The sequence below is a fragment of the Hyposmocoma kahamanoa genome, unplaced genomic scaffold, assembly GCF_003589595.1.
Source record: "Hyposmocoma kahamanoa isolate Upper Pololo Valley unplaced genomic scaffold, ASM358959v1 83, whole genome shotgun sequence".
In the NCBI taxonomy this organism is placed as follows: Eukaryota; Metazoa; Arthropoda; class Insecta; order Lepidoptera; family Cosmopterigidae; genus Hyposmocoma; species Hyposmocoma kahamanoa.
Window position 1 is genome coordinate 1498957 of NW_020654175.1, and position 26625 is coordinate 1525581.

At 38.8% G+C, this 26625-nt stretch overlaps 1 protein-coding gene across 2 annotated transcripts; it reads right to left on the reverse strand.

Annotated features, from left to right (window-relative positions):
- Positions 1-217: 217 nt before the first annotated feature.
- LOC113234329 lies at positions 218-26625 on the reverse strand. 2 transcript variants are annotated; one of them, XR_003310788.1, is made up of 11 exons: positions 26278-26625; positions 25042-25215; positions 24144-24242; positions 21101-22465; positions 19715-19827; positions 16722-16979; positions 8034-8185; positions 7606-7792; positions 4073-4172; positions 1920-2092; positions 218-347 (listed from the first exon to the last, which is right to left on the reverse strand). XR_003310788.1 is itself a non-coding variant. In XM_026469629.1 (10 exons), exons 2-10 carry the CDS (start codon positions 25205-25207, stop codon positions 2007-2009), a joined length of 2526 nt encoding a protein of 841 aa, XP_026325414.1. In that variant the 5' UTR covers positions 25208-25215; positions 26278-26625; the 3' UTR covers positions 525-2006. The 2 variants fall into 2 exon arrangements, 1 of the variants encoding a protein (XP_026325414.1); XM_026469629.1 differs by lacking the exon at positions 218-347 and having other exon boundaries at positions 525-2092.

The following is a 26625-nucleotide window of genomic DNA, read 5'->3' on the forward strand; positions in this document are numbered from 1 at the left end:
GATATGAGACTGATTCCGATCGTCTAATATGGACTCGCGAAGACATCTACATCTCGCGTGTATGCTATTTGGCGTGATAAAGTTCCAAAAACCAGAGTACTTGTATGGAAAGTTAAAATTCTTCACTTTTCACGACAAATTTCCTATTAGAACCGTGAGACCTCTGTTGGCGGGACAAACTCAGCTCATTTTCTCTGATTTTTTTTTACAGTTACTAATTATTTCTTTGACATAATACTCACTTGATACTAACACGTATGCACACTACATTCACCTCACAATGTTTTTGCTTTTCATGCACCGCAACGCGCTACTCTCGAAGGTGGTGGCTGAAAATCAGTGCCTTGCTGTTGGGAAAATTTTACACTGAGCCACAACCTATTTGGCTTGCTTTACACAATAGCATACAAAAGCTGTTGATCATTAGGTTAGTATTATGTTTTTATGTTCTTTTTTCTTTAATTTTGTTTTCTGTGTCTCTTTTAATCAGTTTACTGAATTTACTCTATTATATTCTTGTGTGTGCGTGATGCAAGACAATAAACTATCTATCTACCTAATAAAAATGTCGAAAAGGGTCGGTTCAAATAACAAGCAATTCCTTGTTGTGAAACAACCTTAAGAACTATGAAATATAAGTAAGGATTGAAGATATAAGAAGTAAATAATGCATTTATATATAAAAAACTATTGTTCGAATATTTAGGAACAGTAGAGCTTTTTGTAAAAGAGTTCGTTCAGGGAAGTACTGCCACCTCACCTGATTCTGTCGCCAAAACAGTAAATCAAGCATTACTGTGTTCCGGTTTTGAAGGGTACTGGGCATATGGGACTTGTCAACTTTGTGTCTCAAGGTGACGGGCGCAGTGGCAGGGCCCTTCAGTTCTTTGTGGTCTAAAGCTTTGACTGGTACTACAACTGTTATGGCAGTGTAGTAGAATAGGACATCGGATGACACGGAACAGGAGGACAGCTCCGTTCGCAATACGAAACATTACGTCAAATAAATAATACTCGACCAAATCAGTGCGTTCTACCTGTTATGACATACGGAGCCAAGACGTGGACGCTCACGATACGGTTCGTTCACCATCTGAAAGTCGCTCAGCTAGCTATGGAACGAGCTACGCTCGGAGTTTCTCTGAAGGACAAGGTACGGAACGAGGTTATCCGTCAGAGAACTAAGGTCGTCGACATAGCTGGTAGAATAAGCAAATTGAAATGGCAGTGGGCTGGACATATCTGTCGAAGAACCGATAACCGATAGGGAAAGCGAGTTCTTGAGCGGAAACCACGGTTCGACAAACGTAGTGTACAAGACCCTCTGGCCAGATGTAGTGACGACTTGCGAAGCGCTGCTGGCAGCAGATGGATGCAAGGAGCTGAGGACCGGCGAAATGCCGCGTATTGGGAGAGGCCTATGTCCAGCAATGGACTACGACAGGCTGTTGATGATTGATGATGATGACCAAATCAAAACACCATCACGCGTCCTTTAATTTGTTGACAATAATTGGTTCGCGCGGATCAAAATCAAAGAATCATTTGTTCCATAGGTAAAATAAATTTACACTAGAAAACATCATATTTAAGCTACTGCTCGTTCACTACGCTGACCTCCCTGAGAAGAATGAGCAAGAAACTGTAAGGTTTGCTCTTTTCAAGTAAACTTGAATGCTATGGAATACGGACGTCGGAGGAACGGATATCAGACTAAGAACGAGAGCAGACACTGGAAGCCCTCGAGAGTTAGAACCCAAGGGTTGAGGTGCAGGAGCGGAAGGCGGCGGGGCTATTGGTGAAACAGTAGTGCTAGTGTAGCAGCAAATTGTACTCGAAGGTGGCGCTTCCACCATCAGACACAATGATGTAAAGTATATTATATTGTTAATAATACACATTTGTAAAATAAATGGAACCTTAAGCAACAATCATGTGTTTGAGGTAGCGAAGGCGTGAGTCACAAGCTGAAACGTCGACGGTGTCAAGTCCGTAGCGGCAGATCTTTATAAAGTATTCATAATACTAATCAGTAACATGAAGAAGTACTTTTTCCCACTGTGACTGACTTCAACCGTGTTACACCAACTGCCTGCAACAAATGATTTTGGTCAGAGGGTTGAAGATGAAAGCGGAACATGAAATTTAAGCAATCGTTAAATAAATATAAGAAATAACTAGAGGAAACAAGGATTAGTATCAAAACCGTTGTTGCCCAAAAGGACACATTTCAAACTTTATCTGACATTACATATTTTAGTTCGTCCAGGAAAGTACTACCACGTCACCTATTACTGCCGCCAAGCAGTAATCTGAGCTGTTTCCGACTATCACGACTATCTGTAGAACTGGTCGTGGAGTTTTTTTTATCGTTGAACGACTGTCGTGTCTAGCTGCTCCCACGGGATCGTAACGACAATTTATCGGTTCACTGCAGGCGCCTTGTCGTTTGCACGACAGAATCGTTTGATGCACAGCAATCGTCTCTAATCTAATGTTCTTTTGGAAGAGAGTAGTGAGTGTTCGCTTCCATGTGAAATGGGAATGGAAGATAAAATTTTAATAACGCATTACTTTTTAAAAAGGCGGAATACCTGCAGACAATAATAAATAAAACGTGACGACAATAGTAGCTGCGATTATCTGTCGTCACATTTTTATCGTGACGTTTTATTTATCGTTGAATGACTGTCGTTCTAGCTCTTCCCATTGTCACGACAGTCTGTCGTAGTAACGTCAAAAATGTTGTGAACGACAGTTAATCGTATTGCACTATAAGTAAACAACTTTTTTTAAATATACAAGCCACGACACTTTAAACTGCACGACTATCTGTCGTCGCAACATAATGGGAACGCGCCCTCAGGGTGACAAGCGCAGTGGCAGTGGCAGTCTGTTATGGGTAAGAAAGACTTGTTCCTTGTTCTTGTTCCGTCACTTGCTATCATAAAAAACTTAATAATATAGTTTTGATTAAATATACTTTCTAAAAAACATTAATTTATTTGAATCTAGTAACGTCACAAAACGAATCATACTATTCGATTGGCCAAAAAACTCCGCACGATGTCAAAGTATAAATGAAAACATTTAAAAAATATATTAGCAAACTTTTAATTGGCCATGTTGATCTACAATCTTTTGCTGTCTTTTGGGTAATTTTAAAATTTCCTTTAATAAAAAATCTAAAAGATTAAGCTAAATAAAATATCCTAAGCTAAATATAATATAAATAAACAAATCGCATCCTCGTCTTGGTGTTTTAAGGCCACGCCTGTAAAATACTTTTCAGGTGAGAGGTTTAAAGATATTACAATGGACCAATAACTGAAGAGGACTTCTAATCTCCATGCTTCGGAACGTAACTCTGCAAAAGGTCAAAATCCCGTCTTATATTTAGATGGCGCTGATCGATAGCTTGGAAGGAGTTTATATTATGCAAATGGCCGTGGATATCAATGAATTTGTGTCTGATTTGAAATATAATATAAGTGCTTTGTTTTTTTTTCCTTGTATATTATTCAAATATTGATCAAGAACTGAAATTATTTTCTGAACATTAACAAATATGTGTGTCAATAGATGGCATTGTGATTCGTAAATTAACGCTTCCCAATGTGGGTAGATGGCGCTAATCCTAAACAAAATAAAATAATAGCCGGCACTATCCATAAAATCGGTGCACTTACTGCACCGCCATCCAGTTTACCAATCGAAATATAAAATAGCTTTGATAAATTACAACTCTTCAATGTAAAAACAAATTAGTTACAAAAGCAGCCATTTGTGTACACATTGCGACATCTAGTGTACCAAAATGTACCAAACACCCGACTACGCTGCCTTGTATTGCGATTAGCTTCTCTTGTAGTTATTGGTCCATGGTTATACCATAATATTGTCCTCCGATATCAAAATACGTTAGTTTTTCTTAGTCAACCAATTGATTTTGACAAAGCAAAATGGTCTCCTATTGCCTGTCTACTAGAGTTTACAGTTACCAAAGGAAATTAATAAATACTTTACAAATGTAATTATTAATAATTGTATTATTCCTGTTAAAAAACTGTACCTGTGCATACGCAGGCTGTAAACTTTGAAAACAGAGATATACTCTTCGATAAGGGTAGAAGCGTTGCCATTGGGCTCACTATACAGCCGTTGTCAACATTCTGAAAAAAAAAAGAAATTTAACATTTGGGAGCCGATTTCGTTGATTCTTTTTTTGTCGGAATGGGGGTACCTCAGTAGTAGTCCCACTTGAATTTGAATAAAATATTCCACCTCTAAAGGTGGCAATTTAGGAGATAAATACAGTTTGTTGGATTTCATCCACTTTCCGTTAACCGATCTCAATAAAATAGGTAATTCTAATTAGAATTCACTGAAAATCAGCGTTGCAGTCTGTACTTGGCGTGGACATGAGCTGAGTGGATCCTTTTACATACGCCACAACCTTTTGAATTGAGTTGACTGTTTTAATTACTGTATATATATCCGGTTTTCTTCATGGAGTAAAATGCTGGTCAAAAAACCGAAAATTCACTTGTATAGCGGCCATCTTGGAAAATGGCGGAATCCAAATTTCGCTCGCAGATACATATTATGAACCTCCATACACGATCGGTTGTCAAATTTCAGTCGGATCGGAGCACTTTTATTCCTCCATTTTCAGGCTATCTCGAAATTTTTTTTACCTGCAGTTGCCTCGTACTATTCTGTACGACATTTGTTTGAGCGCCTCTCATCTATCCTACCCTATCTCTCAATTATTTGAAAAAATAATTTCGACAGCCAGTTAGATCCTATCGCCCTCTACGATATTAGTTTGAGCACGATCTACCTATTTCCAATAGTTTCCGAGGTACGGGCCTCCGAAATTTGTATGGCGGTCATTTTGTTTTTCGAATTTTGAATTTTTTTCACTCCCGGTAGAAACTGCCCAGGGTGTGGATAAACATTTGTTTGGACACTTTGAGCCAAGACGCATACTTTGGCCGGGCAGCTGGGGGTATGAAGGTTTGAAGGTTTTGGGCGGGTTTTGAAGATGACGTTACCTTTTGATACTCATCAAACCCGTCCGACCATAATTCCCCTACATCATTTGTACCAACCCGCACTCCTTCTGGGAGAAAAATGACCCCAAAGGGCAGAAAATTAACATGTTTTGCGGCCATCTTGGAAAATGGCGGAATTGAAATTTCGACCGCATATTCCTATTGTTAGCCCCCATACACGGGCGCAAGCAAAATTTGAGCCGGATCGGACCACTTTTTTTTGGCCCCCACTTTGAGTCGGCCATCTTGAAAAAATTTTTTAACAGGCAGTTGACCCCCACCGCTCTCTATGACATTTGGTAAAGGACCCACTGCCTATCTCCAATACTCGCCGAGCTATATGGCTCTGAAATTTGTATGGCGGCCATCTTGTTTTTTCGAATTTCGAATTTTTATGTCATAAATTTTCTTCCTCGTGTAGGTACACCAAATGAAATCAGATCATTTATTTCGGAATATTACATTCATATTATTATTATACAAAATTCAAAGCGCACACATCCATTACGTTAGATAATTAAATAAATTCAATTCAATTCAAATTCAAATAAAATAAATTCAATTAAATACAAATGAAATGAAATCAATAAAGAACAATAAAATAAAAACAAACTCAATGAAATAATAATAATAATAATGAGTGCACTACATGCACCATGCTTTCTTATAAATATAGGTACGTATAGTAGGTAGGTTCATCCAGTGGGTTTGAATGGGACAGCACAATCTATCTCCCACTAAGACCAGGATGTTGTTGGAGCCCCCGCGCACACGTCGCCACAGGGAAGCTACTCTTTTTCTAATGATGGCATGAAAGCCATCAGTGCGCGCAGAGGCTCGCATGGTAGCGGTTCATAGAGGTGAACATACCTGATCCGCTACAATGCTGCGGCAGTCCCAACAACATCCTAAACGCATTATTTTTATTTATTTTTTTCTCTGACAATCTATGTTAGTAACATAGGCTATAAGTTTTCTGTAACTAACATGATATGGACTAAGTCTGAAATAAATTATTTGATTTGATTTGATTATTATACTGCACCCTCCAAGTGTTTAGGGTCGCCTCACTTTACTTCACCCAAAGGCTATACGTGCAGAAGGTTTGACAGTATGCTTTAAAAAGCGTTAATTCGGCCTCTTTACCACAACGTGTAAACCTCCGGGCACGCTTGTTTGCTCTTACCGCGAGGGCTCTCCGCTCTCTTTCAATGTCCACCAGATTGGACTGATCGTCAGTCACCCAGTGACCCAGGTATTTAAATTTGAATGCTCTCCCGAGCTCTCAGCCACAGAGGGAGACCGGCGCTACAACGCCCACTACTCCACCCCGCGGCTTAAATAAAGATAAAGATAAAGATAAATTTCTTTATAAATACTAGAAGCTCACTTTTTTTGCATTATACCTGAGTCCCTGAGCCACAGCATAGTTCTCACAAATACCAAGTAACTCTCTGAGGGCACAAATTGACGGGCTCAGCAGAATCATGTCATCGGTTTAACTTATGTTGTTAACCATAGTACTGCCCAGCGAAAATCCAACGTCAGTGCCGCTGAGCTCCTCAAGCAGCGCATTCACGTACAGGTTGCAGAGCTTTCGCGACGTGAGACCCCCTTGCCGCACCCCACACCTCAACTTGTGCGACTTCAACAGGGAACTAGCCCACTTAACATTATTGATCTGGTTTCCATACCAGTATTCGAAGAGCCCAGTAACCTCTGACGGAAGGTCTGTCCCACAACGCAATTTGTGCCAAAGCACATCATACGAGACCATATCGAAGGCCTTGGACAAGTCGAGGAAACACGCATAAACTGATGTTCGTCGGTCCGTGTAATACCGGACAGTATGCTTGAGGCATAACACCGCAGACTCTGTGGAGAGTCTACGCGTGAACCCGAACTGTACATCATGTATTTTAAGGTGTTTAGTCAATATGCGATCAAGCAAACCATCCAGTACTTTTGCACCACCACGACATTTTTCTTCACCGTCACCAAGAGGCGTTGCTGCTAAAAATTAAGTCTCATAGGGACTCGACCCGTTGGTCTCTCAATTACAATTGGGCTGCCACCGCTCGAGCTTTTTGAATTGTCTCTATTAGCAGCAGGCCTTTCCTACAATCTTTACTAGCAGTAGATAAAGCTCTTTGTGAAGAGTTCGTCTACGGAAGTACTGCGACCTTACCTATTTCTGCCGCCAAGTATCGTGGTGCTGGTGAAATTACAGGCACATGGACCTGTCAACTTATGTCTCAGGGTGACGTGTGTCAGTGCCCCTCAGATATATGCGATTTACAGCTCTGAGTGGTACTGCAACTGTTATGGACAGGTGTGTCGCTTACCATCAGGCGCACGACTTGATCGTCCCGTCACTTGATATCATAAAAAAATTTGGTCCATGTCGAGTATTGTTCAAGAGGAACTTTGTACATCGTTAACACAAAACAGGCTGAGATCTCTATTTATTCGCTTTCCAAAGAACCCCTGCTGAAGAAGAAACTGCTGGTTTTACGTCCACTTCTGATTCAAATGTAATGGTACTAACCATCAACGATTTTTCCAGTTTTGCCATCCGCTTGCTAGCGAAATGTCGCCCCAACAACGGCCTATTTTTATTCCTGCACGTTCTTTGGGTGTAAACAGTAGCTATGTCAGAAAATCGCACTGAGCATCCGCCAGTGAACCGTCCCCAAAACGATTTTGGGCTGTCTGGCTTAATGTGCACTTTGGGCCTGTGAAAAAACGCAAAATGCCTTCAATACTTCAAAGCAGTAAGAAATTAACGCTGACTAAAAATAAACTTAGCATATTCGGTTAGATTGAACCAATCGCATTAAAATGAAGACGGAAAATCAAACTGACCACTATTGAAGCCAATCAGTTATTGATCAGTTTCATTTTCCATCTGCATTCTTGAAACTAACATTTCTTGTTTATTCGTGGTCATAAGTTAGAATACTGAAAAAGGCTTACGCGTCGATATATCGGCAAAATCTTTTGAAATCTTTCGTATCCACCTTGGAAGCGGCACCTGTATCTTGAAAATTAAAGGTTTCTACGGTGAAGGCGCTCGCGCAGTCCGCCGACAGTGGTATCCCCTCCTCTTCCATGCCACACACGTAACACTGTTCACCAATCAAAATACATCTCTATTTTGCATATAATTAACTTGAGTATATATGATCGATCGTGCGTGCGGTTATCACGCTGCTCCGCGCCACGCAAAAGTGTGCAGGAAGACGGAGTCACGCGCGCGGTGGCGGAGATGCAGATCTAGAATACTTCGTTTGCTCCGCGTAGAGGATGCAGTATTGCGGACCCGCGCGCGCCGCATAGGGGTCGCTCCATGTACAGGCCGAGCAGGCACAAACTGCGGAGCGCTGTTTGCGATACGTGATAGGCGCACGCGCCGCACTTCCCCGCACGGAGAAGCGTTGTCAGTTTGTTTATACGACGCATGTTTTCTATACAAACTGAATTACTTCTATATAATGTTAAAAAATGCAGCTCCGCACACAGTTGCGTCGTGGAGCAGTGTAAAAGAGGCCTATGGCATTCTTTGTTTAATTCAGAATTTCCTGAACGGTACAATCTGCACATTTTTAGGGTCAGATTGAACAGAACATCTAGTAGGCGAGTGTCGGTCACTTCGTCCACATAGGTCATTAGCAATTGACAAATCATGATTAAAAAAAATTAAAAAAAAAATAATTAATAAAATTAATCGCATTGCTGTGCTTGTCCAGTAGATAACGCATTAGATAATAGTGCTTTCGATTTTGATCCATTTAATAGAAGGTCCCGTAATATCCCGCAACGGTTTTTTTTGAGAAGGCACTACGTTTTGGAGAGAAAGAATATTGTTCCAATGACCAACAACTGATTTATATCGATCTAAGCCAATGGTTTGTATAAAAAATTAATATGCTGAGAGGTGAAAGGGCGCAACGGTCAATACTAAGAGCGTTGTTAAAAAAACGTAAAATCCAGCCGTTAGTTTTGCTTAAAAGGAATATCGGTTCCTAGCTGTCTGTATCTGCTCGGGGTTACTAGTACAGGCGACGCCCTAAGGTACCTGATCCCAAAGTTGATTTTTTGGTTTTGAGAGCCTTTTTACGGATTCAACAGATAAGTTAATTTACGTATGTAACGTAATTAAAGATCAAATTGGCTTAAAAAGAATGATGAATAATAAATAAATAAATATCGTTTATTTCTCCTTCCACAAAAAGTACTAAAACTAGGTACTTACTAAAAAACTCACAAAACAAAGTACATTTGTGGAAAGCTGGAGCCTAAACTAAATAAAAAGATTTGTATTTTAGGTATGCATGATGCAATAAGGAATATCAAAATGAATTTTACGTCTCACAGGTTAAAGATTAAGTTTGTTTAAAACCTTTCTTCACATTGATCTAATCAGAACCAAATAGTCAGATAAGAGGTCAGGTACCCTTGGACATCGATTGTACATTGTAGTGATTTCGTTTCGCTCATCCATCATGCATAACAAGTAACCGCGAGACTTACACATTCCTATATCTACTCGTACATTGTGACGCATCGAGTACCTACTGCACAACCTCAGAACCAGTAATTCTACATATACAGGATGTAAATTTGGGACGGGGCAGCAAGGCCAGCTACCTTAATCGTTGTAGTTACAGGGAAACGGTTCTAGAGAACTATCCATGAATTTTGAAGATATTTTTTGTTAGGCATTCACCGATTTTGAAAAAAATGGTCCGGTCAGCAAGATAAAAGGCAATTTTTACAAAACTTTTTTATATGCCATTCGATCCGGTCTCTGATAAGGATGACGGTCTCTATGGGACCAACTGAGGCAAGAGTACTCGAAATGTCAGAAATAGCAAAAAAACCTTTCATCACACATTTTAAATGAAATCTTTTTGTTGGAAAAGAAACTGGCTCCTACTCTAGAAATAATAATGAAGTAAAACCAAATTATAATCATATCATTATTTTTTAAATTTGGAACAGTATTGTTTTGCTTTCTTAATAGCGAATTGTCACCTTTAATGCATAGGGCGCACTATATGTTTCCGGAACTGGCCACTTACATAAACAATATTTAAAAAGTAATTACAACATTTGAAAATGGAACTCTTTGGCTGTAGAATACAGTTTATTTCATCTGACTGTCACTTGTTTTTACATTGTGGCGTCATTTTAGAAATTGGTTGTCTACATCACCATGGATTTAACTCGTGAAAATTTTCGTAGTACGATTTTCTACGACTTTAAGTGTAATGTTACAGCTCAGCAGATATTCGTTCGGCTTCAAACTGCTTTTGGCGATGAAGCACCTTGCAAGACGACTACTTATAGCTGGTTTGCAGAATTCAAACGCGGTCGTGTGAATCTCAGTGACGAATTTCGTGATGGTCGCCCGTCCACTGCTGTGAACAACAAAAACATCGATGCTGTGCGCCGTATGATCAAAACAGTCAGGTATGTGACATACCATGACATTCGGGTATCCTAAGGCATAGGCATGAGTCAAATACAATCAATACTACACAAACATTTGGGTGTGAAAAAGCTGTGCTCTCGGTGGATCCCACACAATTTGACTGAGGCTCAAAAAACGGATCGCGTCACTTGGTGCAATGCCAATCTTACCAGATTCAACGAAGGGACGTCAAATTTGGTGTGGGACATAGTAACAGGTGACAAAATATGGATTTATAGTTACGATCCCAAAACAAGGCAGCAATCGAGCGTATGAGTCTTTCGAGATGAGCCGAAACCAACCAAAGTGGCGCGCGTGCAAAGTGCCTCTAAGCGGACGATTACTTCCTTTCTTTAATAAAACTGGACACGTAGCTACTGCTGTTTTGGAGAATCGTTGTACCGTGAATAGTGATTGGTACACGACCATTTGTTTGCCAGAAGTTATTGAAAAACTCCGTAAAAATAACCGTAAACGCCGTATCATCTTGCACCACGATAATGCCAGTTCTCACACGGCCAGACAGACAAATGAATTTTTGAAGGTGAACAACGTTGACCTTATGAGCCATCCCGTGTACAGCCCCGACCGGGCACCTTGTGACTTTTATTTATTTCCAAAAATTAAGAGCCAGTTACGCGGTCAACGATTCTCATCACCTGAAGAGGCTGTCGAAGAGTATGAAAAATATGTTTCAGAGATTGTCACGGAGGAGTGGTATAAATGTTTTCGAAATTGGTTCATGGTTCATTAGGAAAAAGTGCATTAAAGCTAACGGAGAATATTTTGAGAAACAATAAATTCATTTCTGACCATTTATACTATTTTTTCTTATCCATTCCGGAAACTTGCCTTACGTACGATTTTAATCAATAGACTTATTGGAAGCATATTATTTAAATGGTAAAAACTGTACAGCAGCTATTTGTTATTGTTTTTATTTTGAAATACATAACACGTTGTCAATTTGTTAGTTTCCTTAATGAATAACTGATCAGGTACTAAATATGTCCCTACAAAATGTATGATGAAAAGTTTTTTGCGATTTCTGACATTTCGAGTAGTACTCTTACCTCAATTGGTCCCATAGAGACTATTCATCCTTACCAGAGACCGAATCGACTGGCATAAAAGAAAGTTTTGTAAAAATTGCTTTTTTATCTTGCTGGCTGTGCCATGTTTTCAAAATCTGTGAATGCCAATCAAAATATCTTCAAAGTTCATGGATAGTCTTATAGAACCGTTTTCCTGTAACTACAACGGTGAAGGTGGCTGGCCTTGCTGCCCCGTTTCAAATTTACACCCCATATATGCACAATGAAATAGAAGACATTATAAAAAAGATGCCCTGGTTTTATTGCCTGGCTGGTGGCCGCTCGTAAAGCCACAACAAATTGCGATGAATGTAGTCGTCGACAGCGCAAGAGGCTAGACAGATATGTCTGCTCTTAAAGCTGTCATCTGCCGCCGTCCAGTCAACCCGTGACCATGGAGCGTGCAACCGTTCCGAAATATCGGGAAAATAGAAAGAAGTCATACCGTGGTAAGAAACCTGATATTAGTGATAACCATTTCGTTCTGCAGGTAGTTCGACGCCAAAATTAAAATCTTGAAATCGTCTGGCCAGACAGGCGGTTCAGTCCTTGATGCTACCACATACAAATACTTGATCGCTATGGTATACACTCACACATGCTGAAGGCCTCCCCAGTATACCATTTCGAAGAATCACCTAATTTTGCAAAGGCATGCACATGGGACTTGTCTATTTATGTGTCAGGGTGACGGGTGCAGTGGCAGAGCCCCTCTGATGTTTGCGCTCTAAGTGCTATAGCCAGGCGTGTCTCTCGCCGTCAGGCGCACGACTTGTTTATCCCGCTACTTGTCATCATAAAAAATAAATTAATAATTATTAATATTTATTTTATTGGTACATCTTTTGTGAAACTACTCCACTCACAGATTAAATTACGAAATGAGAACAAAAATCTCATTATTTCAGTCAACTGCACTGGATCACCCAACTAGTGGGATAGAGGATTCTTTCTTATAACGAAAGAAAGAAGTCTGTAACTTAGGCAACTTTATTTTTTAATGATATCAAATTAAAGAACGAAAATGTCGTGTGGTTAAACTGTGACAGTGCCACTCACACTTCAGCAATATCAAAATTCCAAATTTAATATGAGGGCATTTCTCGTAAGCCGCAATTGTGTGTCCATCATTGACCTAATGGTGTCCATGCACTAAACTCCACTTATTTGTCAAAATAAAAATCTAAAAATAGAGTGTATAATATAGGTCGAAAGTTAACTGGCATTTAACGCACAAAATCTTCACAATAAACTTTTCGGACCTAATAGAAAAAAAATCCGAAATGCAGAATCCTCCAAGTGTCATTTTTCTTAAAATTGACACTATATGTTCAATATTGGACTTTAGTTCACGTTTAATAAATTAGATGACAGTACTTGTAATCTGGCCATAAATTAGACAATAGTTTTATCACACAACTTAGATTGCTGCGTGTCCCAGGCTTGTGCGGAAATTCGGTGGTCAGACTAATTATGCTACACATCACAAGTGCAGCATTTTCGGAAGCTTCGCAATTCATTCTCCTGCGGCTGAAGAAAACAGATGTATGATTTCTTGCCTATTTTTGAATGTAAATACGTAATTCGGTGGATTTGGTCCAAGCTCGTTTTTGAATTCGGTGCATACGATATTTCAAAAACTAAATTTTATGGTCGTATGCATTGACTTACAAATAAATGGACGACGGGTCTAATACAAAAACCACGAAAAAAAATGTCCCAAGTCAACCTATTCGAAATTTAAATTGTAATGTCATCGCAGTATCGCGCTGTCAGTAGAACAAATGAAGACTAAAGCGGAGTGTCGCGCTCTGTATACGATTTTAGCGCCTTACAAGTGCGGACACTTTTTAGCGCGGACCCGACGTCCATATAAATTGTAAGTCAATGGTCGTATGCAATATTTTTTATAATATGTGTTGTAACGAGTAAGATACAATAACAATTTATTGGTTTTACAAGTATTGTCGTTTACAAGTAATATCAAAAAAATGTATATATTCTGAATCCTGTGGCCTTGGATTCGGTGGATTTTATCCCACCGAATTCAGAAAAGCTTCCACCGAAGTCGGAAAAAACTGCCAACGAAGCCATATTTTCTTTGAAGAGCAATAATTTTATACGTTATTTCACATAAATGATTAGTAAATGGTATCGAGTTTCATAATTATAATATTACTACTTGCTTCCCACTGAAAATTAATAACAGAAAACAAAAACTGGAAATCAAGACGATGAAGGAACGTGCGAACGTGCTAGAAAAGCAAAGATAAAAAGCGATCCATTTACATATGAAAGGTTTAAAGAAAATATACACAGAGGTATACGAAGAAAAAGTGGAAGGAAAGATTTTGAAGTTGCATGAATTACTTAAACATGTATAAAAAGTAATGAAAGATATTAATCACGCAAGTACCAAAAAATTTATTGCTTTTGTAGTCACAGATTACTTTCTAAATTTTTTTAAAACAGGTGTGGAAATAAATGATTATCACTAGTATCAGGTTTCTTACCACGGTATGACTTCTTTTTATTAGGTCCGAAATATCGGGAAAATAAAAAGAAGTCATACCGTGGTAAGAAACCTGATACTAGTGATAATCATTTAGTGAATAACCACGAAAGTCTTAAAATCTATATAGATGTGGAAATACTTTGTGTGATTGAAAAAAAAAACCGAACAGCCAAACTAAAAACTCATTTGAATTAATATAGTCATAACGTGAAATTTCTTTGCGTTGTTCTGGTCGATTTATGTTACGTGGATATTTTCTAAATATTTTGAGTGGTAGCTGCTGCGGCGGCTACCCGCGGGGGCAGTCCGAATATAGCGAGTGACTCACGTACACGGCTTTGATTTCGCAGCCCTAATTTCCCCGTAGCAAGTAAATAACAGTGGCGACGAGGAGTTCCAACGCGTTCTTTTTTATTTTAAATTATATCTAAAGTATCGGTTGGCGTAATAAGTGTTTTAATCACGATTTTCAAGAGTAGGCCTTATATCAAGGTCGTTTGGAACAATGGTTCTCAGCGAACGAAATTACGAATGACGGCGATAAAAGTGGTGCAAAGCGACGAGCTATATTACTCAGCAGTTTATCGGAGAACACTTATAGACTCCTACGCGATTTAGCTTTACCAAATGACGTCGGTTCGTTGACCTACGCAGAGGTAATGCGGCTACTCGACGGCCATTTTAAAACAAAGAAATGTGGGTTCGCAGAGCGTCATAAGTTTCATAGAACCGTGCAAATTTCTGGTTAATCTCTTCAGCAATGGGCGGCCCGAGTGCGCGGGCTGGCTATGGACTGAGTACCTGAGGGACAGATTCGTGCTGGGTACGGCTGGCGGCCCGGAGCGATAGACTCGATTGAGGAATTGACCTTAGAAAAGGCATTACGACTGGCTGGAAGCGTCCGTTATGCTCGAGAGGGCGCTAGACAGGTGCCCCCTTAGCGCTTCTGGCAACACAGGTTATAGATGTTCGCAAGGTGGTGGCTCGCACGAGGTCGTCGGCACCTAGTTCCCAATCTCGCAGGTACGTGGGGAGTCCACGGATACCATCGGCATCAGCGAGAAGGTGTGAAGTGTGCGGTTATAATGGTCATTCAAGCAATGTGTGTAAATTTAAAAAGTACTCTTGTAGGAAGTGCGGCTCTAAAGGACACTTGAAGCGCGTTTGTAAGAGTGCCCTAAATCAAAATTTTTTGCAATGCTGTGCAGAGGAGGTTAGTGAGGATGATGATAAGCGATTATTATTCAATATCACTTCAATATGTGGCGAACCTATGCAGGAGTCGGTATCAATAGGAGATATTCAGTTAAAGTTTGAACTAGATACGGGTTCTGCGGTAACAGTCATGTCAGAAAATACTTACAAAACGTATTTTATGAGTCACCAGTTGTGACATAGTCACAAAATTTTGCTTAGCTATGATGGTAAATCATAAAAACTAGGAATAATTTCTCTTCCTATTTCTTACAAAAGTATGAAAAATAAAATTAGATGTCTATATAGTAAAGGGCGGAGGACCACTCTTACTTGGTCGTGACTTCATGCCAAAATTTAATTTACAGATTTGCCAAGTAAACAATTGCGACTTTACAGTCGATGAAAGCATGTTTATTCAGAAATATCCTAAACTATTTTCAGACAAATTAGGCTGTTGCATAGAAGTATAAGTGAAATTAAATCTAAAGTCAGGGTCAACTCCCATTTATGTAAAGCGCGTCCTGTTCCATTTGCCCTGCGTCCTAAGTTAGAGGATGAGTTGAATCGGTTACAAAGTTTAAGTATAATTGAACCCGTTCGGCACTCAGACTACGCAAGCCCAGTAGTGCCAGTGTTGAAGCACGACGGCATTAGGTTATATGCGGATTACTCATCGACACTAAACGAACAACTTTTATTTGATAGGTATCCTCTTCCACGTATATATGAGCTATTCGCGAAGTTGTACGAAAGAATTCACAAAATTAGATCTTTCTAGCGCTTATAGTCAGGTGTTATTGGATGAGGAATCACAAATGTTGACCTGTATTTACAGCTGCGCCGGCTTCCAGCGGGGGCAGTTCGAATATAGCAAGTGACTCACGTATACGGCTTTGATTTCGCACCCCTAATTTCCCCGTAGCAAGTAAATAACAATTTATGAATAAATTTTAGTTTTTAATTGTAGTGGTATTGAATGTTTTTCATATTTTATGCCTTCTTCATATTTTATACGAGAATTATACTTTTGCTAAATTGTCCTCATTTCAGTGGTAACTGAATTTGGTGCATCAAATATGTCATTAACTGTTAAGAATCTAGTTGCCCAATTAATAGAATCTTATTTAAGTTTAATTTCTTTTTCCTCCCCGCTCAATGTTTTTCCTGAAATAAAAAAATCTACCACTGAAGTCAGAGAACTTAGCCCTTCAGGAGAAATGCCCATGAAACTGTACATGTAATTGTACATCCACAATACTTGTTGAATAGCAGAAGCTGCAGAAGCTCTAAAATGACTAAGCGGAAAACTTGATACTGGCGAAATCCAAAAAGGGCACCAACTATAAACTAAAAGAAGAAGAAGAAAAGATTTGTATATCAACCTTTCCCATGACAACGCCAGTCATATTGTCATCGTCATAGTTATCCCAATTTGGAGTTGAAGAAGAGATCGCAGTATTAGCTTCGGCAGTAATCGTCGTCTTCTCGGAGGTCGTCTTCTCCGAGGCCGTCGCCGTCGTCTCCGTCGTCGTTGTCATCTCTGTTCCATTTTTAAACGATGTTGTACGGATGACCTCAGGACACGTCGGCGCATGATCCATACTTTTATCCAACTGCTCTCGCAATTTAGGGACGATATCCTAGTATAGTGCATACTTTGTGTAAGTAATACTAATGAGGTACTATAACAGGTTTATTTGATATTAAGGTCGCAGCAAACGTAAGGTGATATTTACCGTCTCGGACGGAATGGGCACTATCGTTAATATCGTTACGTATAAAAAAACATAGTATTCAAGTATACACGACGATGACACACGACGGGACGAGGTCCGAACGGAACAAGTCCCGTCCATGTTCCCATCACGTATGCACAGTAGCTTTCGATGTGAATCAGTGTTGTGACGGTAACCTATCACAAACTCGAATTTCTTTTTTCCGAAATAACGTTTGTTCGAATTTTCATTACACCGAAAACCGAATTATAACGAAACCGTTGTTCTTTCAGGATACGTTGGATGTTTATCGCAAAGACACGATTAGGTTTGGTTATGTTAGGTTAAGTTTCCCACATAACCCCGGCTCTGCCCCCGCGGAGCCGGGGTATCTGTAAGCAGATTCCCCCGGATTAACAAAAAAAAAAAAAAAAAAAGGTTTAAAAAAATTTATGAAAACTCAAGCAAACGTTATTTATGGAAAATGTCATTTCGGACTACTAATAGGTAACCGCTGTGACGTGGCGCTAATAAGTTGATACAACGATATCTATGTACTAGCGTACTTTTTCATTGATGTGCGGTTCCGACACAACACTTCAATATCATATATTAACAGCAACAAAGTGTTTTGACTACACAATAACAGAGTATGTATAATATGAATAAAACACTACTAGGGTTACCACTCTGCTGTTACCGCCACGGAACGTGTATATACATCAAGTAACGGGACGAAGAAGTCGAGCCTGTCCATGCAGTTGCACTCAGAGCTTTCAATCGCAAAGACCTGAGGGGCACTGCCGCTGCGTCCGTCACCCTGAGACATAAGTTGACGAGTCCCATGTGCCTGTCATTTCACCAGCACCCATAACCTTCTAAACCGAAATGCAGTAATGCTAACATTACTGCTTGGCGGCAGAGATCGATAAAGTGGCACAACTAGACAAACTCTTTCACAAGGAGCTCTATTGCTTCTAAGATTAAGATATTTTATCATTACAATATTATTATTGAATAAAATAACATTGTTTGATAAATTTATCATTATAGACGCGCCACGTCCCTTTTCCGTCCTGTACCCGCCTTTATCACGTCCCATATATGAATGGCCAGATCAAAAGCTATTTTGCATTTTTTTGTGATACCAACCGACTTGCTTATTGTTGTTTGAACAAGAGTGCCTCAAATTCAGAATTGTTTAGCATTTCACTTGTTTCGTAATCAATAATGTGAGTACAGCATTTCTGCCGTCCACTAAAACGCGGTTAAGTGGCAAATGGTCAAAATATCCGTTTTAAATAGCAAAAGAAAGAGCCACAAAATTCTCTTTCAAAATCAGTTAAAATTAGTCAACGTGTTCGACTTGTGACGGTGTGACCTCCTGACACCGTCATCTCACCTTTTTGTATCGCTTTTCTCCGCTTGTATGCTATCATTTTTTCTTTTACTTGTATTTAAATTTTAAATTTGAATTGTTCCATCTTCCTTCGCTTTCTCATTTTGTTTCGTACCACGGTCACTCCCAGCTCGACCTTCACAACAGTCGGAGCTGTTTCAAATTCCATCGCGTATAATCGCTAATTTTGGTTCTTTACTACGTTTATAATCATTAAATAAGCTAAATCATGTGTAATAATTTATAACAGTCTACAGCCTTCGTGTACCTATATCTGTAATTTAGTTACTCGGCCCATTTAGGGGTAAGTGCCTTAATAATAAAGTGTAGGGAGTGTTTTATACTGTTGTACCTGTTTTTTTTTACATTTATCTTTTTATTGTTACTGCACTGTCTTTTAATAAATTTTGTGGACCGGAAGTTTCCCGTTTCATTGTCGTGAACCTGTTCACGACAATGAAACGGGAAACTAGTTAGGGTTACAACCCTTTCAGACTTATCGGAATTTACCCTAACGATGCATAGCTGAAATATCATTATAAAAACAATTTCAATATTCTGAAAACGGGGTTATGGTTTTTATGATAGCTCAAAAAATTATTTTGTCATTTAGCCACTTACAGCACGGGAATACTGCGATGAATAGCAAATTTTCAAATTATGTTTACAACCTGTATACAGAAACCATGGACCAATAAATCAAGAGTACTGCTATCTCCATACTACAAATCGTAACTCTGAAAAAGGTCAAAATTCCAACTATTATATCTAGATGGCGCTGATCAATAGACAAAGTAGTTTAAACTATGTAAGTTGCCATGGATATTAATTAATTAATTAGTCCTCTTTAATAATAATATGAAATATAAGAAGTCTGTTTTCTTCCTTGTAACAAAATAATATCCACTATCCATAAAAATCTGTTCAATAAGTGACATCTGGTTGATTTGTTTGTTATCACTAGATATTAGAGTAGCTTTGATAAACTGCAACTTGTCAATGTAAGAAAAATTATTATAAAAATAGATATTTGGTACGACATCTGTTGTACCAACAGGTGTACTAAATACCCGACTATATTTGCGATTTCAAGCTCAGAGTGGCACAGCAACTGTTATGGACAGGCGCGTCGCTTACCATCAAACGCACGACTTGTTCGTCCCGTCATTTAATATTATTAAAAAAATACTTTGAATTCATTGAGATGCGATTTGTTCGGGTTTTTTTTGAACATTCACTAACTATAATATTACATTCTTACCTCCTTTTTGTTGTTATCGACTATTTTTTGAACCATTTTTATCATAGACGGTACGAAATTGTTAAAATCCATATTATCTGGTTGGTCTACATCATCCATACCCCTAAGGAAAGCTGCAACATTACAATAAGGCTGATGATTGACACTTTGTTAATAATTACAATAAAGTAATCTTTGAAATTATCATCAACTTTGAAAACTACACGTGTAAACACACATTCGTCGGAAAGGCGGCACCTCAAATGGACTTTTTGCTTGCTGAACGACTTTGTAGCAAGTTCTCATATCCATTGTCCAGGACTCAGACTTATTGTTGACTACACTTTTGCTCTAGAAATTCTTCCGCACTTTAGTGTTGCCTAGCCACATGCGCAAACTTTTAAGGACTCATCACTCTATATAATTAATTCAGTTTACAAAGAGACGCATCGTTTCAGATGACCCATCTACTCTGTAAATCCAATTTAAGAATTCTGCCATTTTTGTTAGCTGATCAACAAGAAATTGCTCAAAAATCTTCTCCTTAAGTCTTTTTCCTACGCGCTGCTCCAATGTGAGTTATGTTGTTTGAAAATATCTTACTTATTTCGATTGAGAGCAATTTGAGAAGTTAAGGAACTAATTACTTGCCTACTTTTTATTGGACATAAATACAGAAAATGGTTCAAACAATGTACTACTATTTTGACAATTTTGAATTTTAAGGACATAAGCTAGCGTATGAATAGTGTTATTGAAGGCTACACTCGTAAACGTTACAGTTCAAGTGAGTTTTTTATTGACAACATCGAGTATATAACCAGAAATAAAGACGAAATGTAATTTAATTTGTTTGAAAACTATTCTGCCAAATCATTACTGTGACAACTGCGCTCCGATTGGCCAGCACGAATTCAAAACAATTGACGGGTGTCGTCAACTGTTTCATTTCAAATCGACCAGTTTAACTTGATCTTTGCTATAATGGACGAAAATTGAAAAATTACATATTTATAATTTATTACCGATGAAATGTGATTCCATTTGTTTTGTAATTAGATGTTTTGCTGTTTTTCCCCCCATACTTAGGATATTATCTTTATTACAACAAATACAGAATATTTTTGGAATATACGGAGACGTACACGCAGGTCAGTTGTTGGCGCTGTACTATTTCAGCTTTCTAATTTGTGATTTCAGCGCAAACCAGAGTTAATATTTAAAAGTGATAAGGCCCATTTGCCTGATGAGTTGCCAGGGGTGGAGGACCCTTATTTCGTCTCTATTTCTGGTTATTTACTCGATGACTGACAACCGTGTCAAACCATACTGTAATTATAGTATACTGTGACCATAGACTCTGCATCTCGTTTATAGTATTGTTAATATAAGCTGAACTATTCTTACATAAGTCAAAAGAATTCGGTATCGCATCGTTGGGTTGCATTACGCCCGTATTATGTTTACTGTTCGTATAATTTCTCATTCTTGGCAAGTGTGGCCGTATGCTATCTGTGAAAGTGAATGCATCTAAATATTCAAATAGTTGGCCCTCATTTGTTGGAGTACACGTATCAGTATTTGTCATTGTTATAGGAACATTAGAAAATTGTTTTGTTGCTTCAAAGATTCCTAAATGCACAGGTTTAACCTGGTATTGCATTGGTGATTTAAAATCATTTGCTTTCGTTGCCTCTTCCGTTCTTGTTGGATACATTTTTGTTACTTTTTCATAGTCAATTCTTGCAGTTGTAGGCAGAAAATGTCGACTCTGTGGTAGACGTCGTACAGTAGTCTCTGGTGTTACAGTTTTACTATACATTATTTCGAGAGGGGTTGCTAATGTCGTCATGGTTTCGGGCTGGGTTGAAGATATAAATACGTTGCTTAGTATTTTATTCGAAAATATGTCCGCTGTAGTCCGCTGTAGTACGTCGGCTAAAAATATATTTGTTCGCTTAAGTTGTGTACGTAATGGTGATTGTGTAATCCTACTGGTAGGTGATTTTGATTTGTTTTTCGTTTGTGTGGTTCTTAAGACAAATTGAGGAAGTAGTGTATGTTGGTTATCAAATTGGTTTGAATCTTCAAACAGATCAATTGTAGTTGGAGAAAGAGACGGCTGCGGCGTAACAAATAATTTGTTCCAGTATTGCACTTCTTCATAATCGTTAAAAAGGTTATGCATAAAAGTTCTTTCGTGCAATATTTTATCCAATGCGTCATTGTTCTCTTTTGAGGACTCTTCAATATTTTCAGGCTTATCTCTCAAAGATTCTAATACGACTTTTTTTGTTATGTCTTTGTCAGTCGTCGCATCGTCCTCTTTCCACTTTTCTTTTTCATCGTTTGCTACTTGTCCAGAAACACTTGCACCAAGAAAAGGTTTAACTTTGCGGTTCACGGATACTTGTAAATCACTTTTTCCATTTTTCTCCCAAAAGTGGTACTGTGCAGGGGCACGTCTGTGGATATCACTTTTATATTCCTTTTCTGTGTATTCTTCATCGTAATCATTGAGAAATTGTCCGTCATTTACATGTTTTGACGTTAAAATTTCTTGTTCTATTGTGGTAATCTGTTCCGCGATTCTATTAATTTCCCTAGTTAGAGTTTTGTGTATAGAGAATTCTGTTATATTTCCTATGTCCGCACTATATCCATCTGGGTCCGCTTGACGTTTATGTCCTCTTATTTGTGTTTCTTGAATCCTACCAGTCGGTCTTGGGAGTCCATCGGTTACGCTTACTGATAGTACTCGTTTGAGCACCTCTGAAACAAACATTCTTATATGTACGTTGAAAATAATAGTGTTACTTGTTTTTATTCGGAACCTATCAACAAACTAACGAAATTTGTTGCGGAATTTGGACATGAAACTATTTTTTCAGATAGGACCTGTAAAGTAATTCGTTGTTTTATGACTTCTTTCACTTGGATAAGAAGGTTATTCTAAAGTAACAAATGTATCTCGGGCACGTTCGCAGCGGCGCAAGTCGACTGCTTCCACACGATCATTGGCGCAGGTGCGCAGGGTAAGGGCCAGCTCCAAATCCATCCTAAGCGGACAGGTTCGACTGTCCGTATATAAACCGCGTTTATCACTTGCATGTCACTAATACACTATTTCTCAAAATATTTTGTACATTTACAAAAAATGTGTGCACACAAAAATACTATGTTGTTATTCAGTCATACAAAAACAAATAGGAACATTTTAAAGAAAAACACGTTAGTTCTGCTGCTCGTTCTGCGTAGTATTTAATACTACGAAGAACGAACAGTGTAATCTTATTATTTCATTAATTATTTTAAGGTTTTCGTGACAATGTTTTTTACTCTTCTCTTCATACAAAAATAAAATTGCCGCCCACCTGAAGTGTTTGTCGCTTCATAAAATACGAAACGTCACAATAATAAGGTGCATGTTTTTGTATTACAGACCTTGATTGAATGTAGTTTCTGTATAAAAGTGATTTGATGTGTGGTTTCGTAGTAAAAATTTAAGTAATATGCCAAAAATAAAATGAGTCATACCAATTTACTTTTCTTTCGTTACGCTTAATTTCCACTTTCACTTAATTTCCGAACTCATCCGTAAAATTTTTGCATGGGCACCACTAGAATCACGTAAGTATATAACGAAATAGCATTTGTCTAATAAATAGTTAACATTTAAAAAAATCCCCTCGCAAAGTCACATAATCGACCAATTGACCCAAACAATATTTCCTTTTTTAGAAATGACTCCAAAAACAAACTGAATTACTTCAGATATCTGACCTTCGTATGGAATACATGCTGATGAACGATGAAGATTTCAGATTTTCAAGTACCAATTGAGTTAAATATGATTAGAACATAATTTTGTGATTTAAGTAAGAAACCAAACTGTATTTCAAAAATAATATTAGTTTTAAGAAAAAAATATATATTTATTATTTTTTATGCTTTTTGCCATATTAATTGATTTTTTGCCAATGTGTAATAAGCTTAATGTTAACATTTTTTGTAGTGTTTCCTAACATGCTTTTCGTTAAGTACGATTATTTTGAGAAATAGTCACCAACACTTAGATCATAAATACTTTTGTTACTAACCATCTGTAGATTTTAGTCAATTCAATTTGAAATTTTTTAATTCAGTTTTAATAAAATTTCTAAATTTTAAATATAAGTAATATGATAATAATATAATTTGAATTATGAAACATGGATTGTAATTATCTGAAATAAAATATTCTCATTCTCATTTTTATTTTTATTTTTCTATTTTTTATAATAATAAAGTTATTAACGCATTTCTAATAATAACAAAAGACGCGTTAATTTACTTGAATCACGTTGATAGAAATTAGAGGACGGAATTAGGAGCCTAATAAAAAGGTCCTAATGGGTTCAAAATTATCTGCTGAATTATCGATAGAGGTGAAGAAATAAATTGGGCGTACTCTTGACTCCGTCTATGTCGTCAGGCGGACCAGAGGCATTGCTTTGGACCGTTGAGGCCAGTGAGTTGCCGCGCCAGCCCTGGGTTGACGTATTGGAATCTGCCGATCATACAAATGGATTAACCGGCATTCGGCTATAGAAAAGTCACGAGTCTTCCGCTTTGCGTTCTCTCGGCAACGCGCGCGCATACGCAGTGCCTTGTCTTTGTTTTGGTTTTATTGGACGCGTGGACGATGCTGCTCTGTGGCGCTGTTGGCGCTGTCCTCCGCAAACGTTCCCTGTTGCTTACGTGGAAATATCAAACATGCTAGATATCAAACACACGCAACGCAAGGCAAGCGGCCGGCACAAGCGAGCGACTCGAGAACAGTTCTACCTGCGCGCACAAGACAAATCTTTGCGTATGCGCGAAACGAGTCACGCAAGCAAGCGAAAGACTCGTGCACCCGCACCTGCGGCATAAGTCTGATTCGAGCTACAGAGTTCGAAAATGTCATACGAAGAACGCATAGCTATTTCTGCAGCCACTTTTATATTGTGCAATGGTTACAACTACAGACCACATAAATACTCAAATAATACAAGGTATTCATATTATAAGCCCTCGCGCCGCGCCTCCGAAGTTACCGACACACGGCGGATCCAAACAGGCCACCACGGGCGACCACGGGCGCGCTCGGGTGGCCCTCTGCCCGCAGCGCCGGCGCGTTGGCGCAAGCTTACGCTTGCGGGCCGCGCCCGTGGAAAGACGGGCCGAGCGAAGCCGCCTTGAGAAGTTTCAAAATGGCAACCGAAAAATTACAATCTAAGATCTGGCAGTATGAACGCCTTAGCCTGAAGGATGAAAAATTGTACTACCTACCGTCTGACATCCAGTCAGATTTTTAAAAAGGTTACCAGAACTGTAGTCTTCGTAGAAATTGCTAGCACGCTCTTCAAATGGGGCGAAGTAAACTTCGAGAGTCGCGCACGGCGAGGCCAGCACGACCACTCGGAGTATAACGTGCATTGCACGAGCAGTCATCGTGTTAATTGACAAAACTTTTGAGTCAATGGCCTTCATCTTGCTTACTGTGAAATATGGTAGAAATTAAATAATAAAATAAATAAAATAATAATATATCAATACCGATAATAAAAACAAATAATCATTTTCTTTTCTGTCAAATGTAAGAAAAGCAAGATGTTCAAACATAGTTGTATTTGTCATCGTTGAAAAAGCAATGATCCAGAGAAACAAACAGCCATAAACTTCAATTAAAATAACTTCAATAAAACTTTTGGGATTTCACTTTAGAAAAGAAACTTATTTTTCTGATCTCGTATATTTATGGTAATCATCAACCCGTTATGGATAACGTTACTGGTTTGCGTTAATATTAGATGTAACCAAAGAAATTTTATTTAGATTTCTGAGGATGTAACCGTTTGACGCAGAACAGATGGCCGATGGGGCCAAAGAGTTCTCGAGTGGCGACCGCGTACCGGAAGACGCGGTACGGGCAGACCACCCACAAGGTGGACTGATGGTCCGGTGAAGGCGGCGGGTGTCCGCTGTATGCAAGCGGCGCAGGACAGGTCGTTGTGGCATTATTTAGGGGAGGCCTATATTCAGTGCAGTGGACATCTTTTAGCTGAAATTACGAACTGTTTGATGATTAGATAAGTCTCAGTTCGCCGATGGGATATTTTGCTCAAAATATGTCTTTTTTTCTTTTTTTTATGACAGTAAGTGACTGGACGCATAAGTCGTGCACCTGGTGTTTTGTCCATCCTCTAAGGTCTGGTTACGCGACACGCGCGTCCATCGCAGCCGCATCGCCACTCAGAGCTTGAAATCGCGTCGATCGGAGGGCACCGCCACTGCGCCCGTCACCCAGAGACGTAAGTTGACAAGTCCCATGTGTCATAGCGGGATCCAAGGGAATGAAACCGTAGACATATTGGCGAAAAACGCTATCCAAACAGGTTACCTTAATCATTATAGGACATTTACCTATGACCTCCTGCCTTTAGCTACCAATGATATGTTTTCCTCATGGAGCAATGAGTGGAACAAAATCAAGCTTATCAAGGGCAAGTACTATGCTGACATCCAAATAAGTATCCCCAAAAAACCTTGGTTTTTTTAACCTTTAAGGATTCAGTAAATCTGTAACTTCTACGATATGCCGACTTCGCCTTGGTCATGCCTGCACCCTGGTCCATCTGGCAAAACTTAGAATACGGGATAACTCAATTTGTGAATGTGGCCTGATGAAGGTACCCCAGACCATATATTTTTCAGCTGCCCTTCCAGAACTTGTTCCATCTACGATAGTCTTCCACCGTCCATTCCGCGTCCCGTAAATTTCCAGTTTCTGCTATATGTCTTTTCAAATCCCCTACTGAAATTAATTACTGATTTTATTAGTATTAACAAACTTAAATTATAACACTATTTATTTTTATTTTATTTATATCATTAATGGTGATGGTACC

Bases quoted from the DNA above. Each gene is read 5' to 3' on its own strand.
- LOC113234329 (XM_026469629.1), bottom strand. From the start codon at position 25,207: ATGAAGGCCATTGACTCAAAAGTTTTGTCAATTAACACGATGACTGCT. The intron at 4,173-7,605 runs GTTAGTACCATT...TTTTTTTTTCAG, and splicing joins AACTGGAAAAATCGTTGATG to AATGTTGACAACGGCTGTAT. The intron at 2,093-4,072 runs GTACAGTTTTTT...CATTTGTTGCAG, and splicing joins TACAGCCTGCGTATGCACAG to GCAGTTGGTGTAACACGGTT.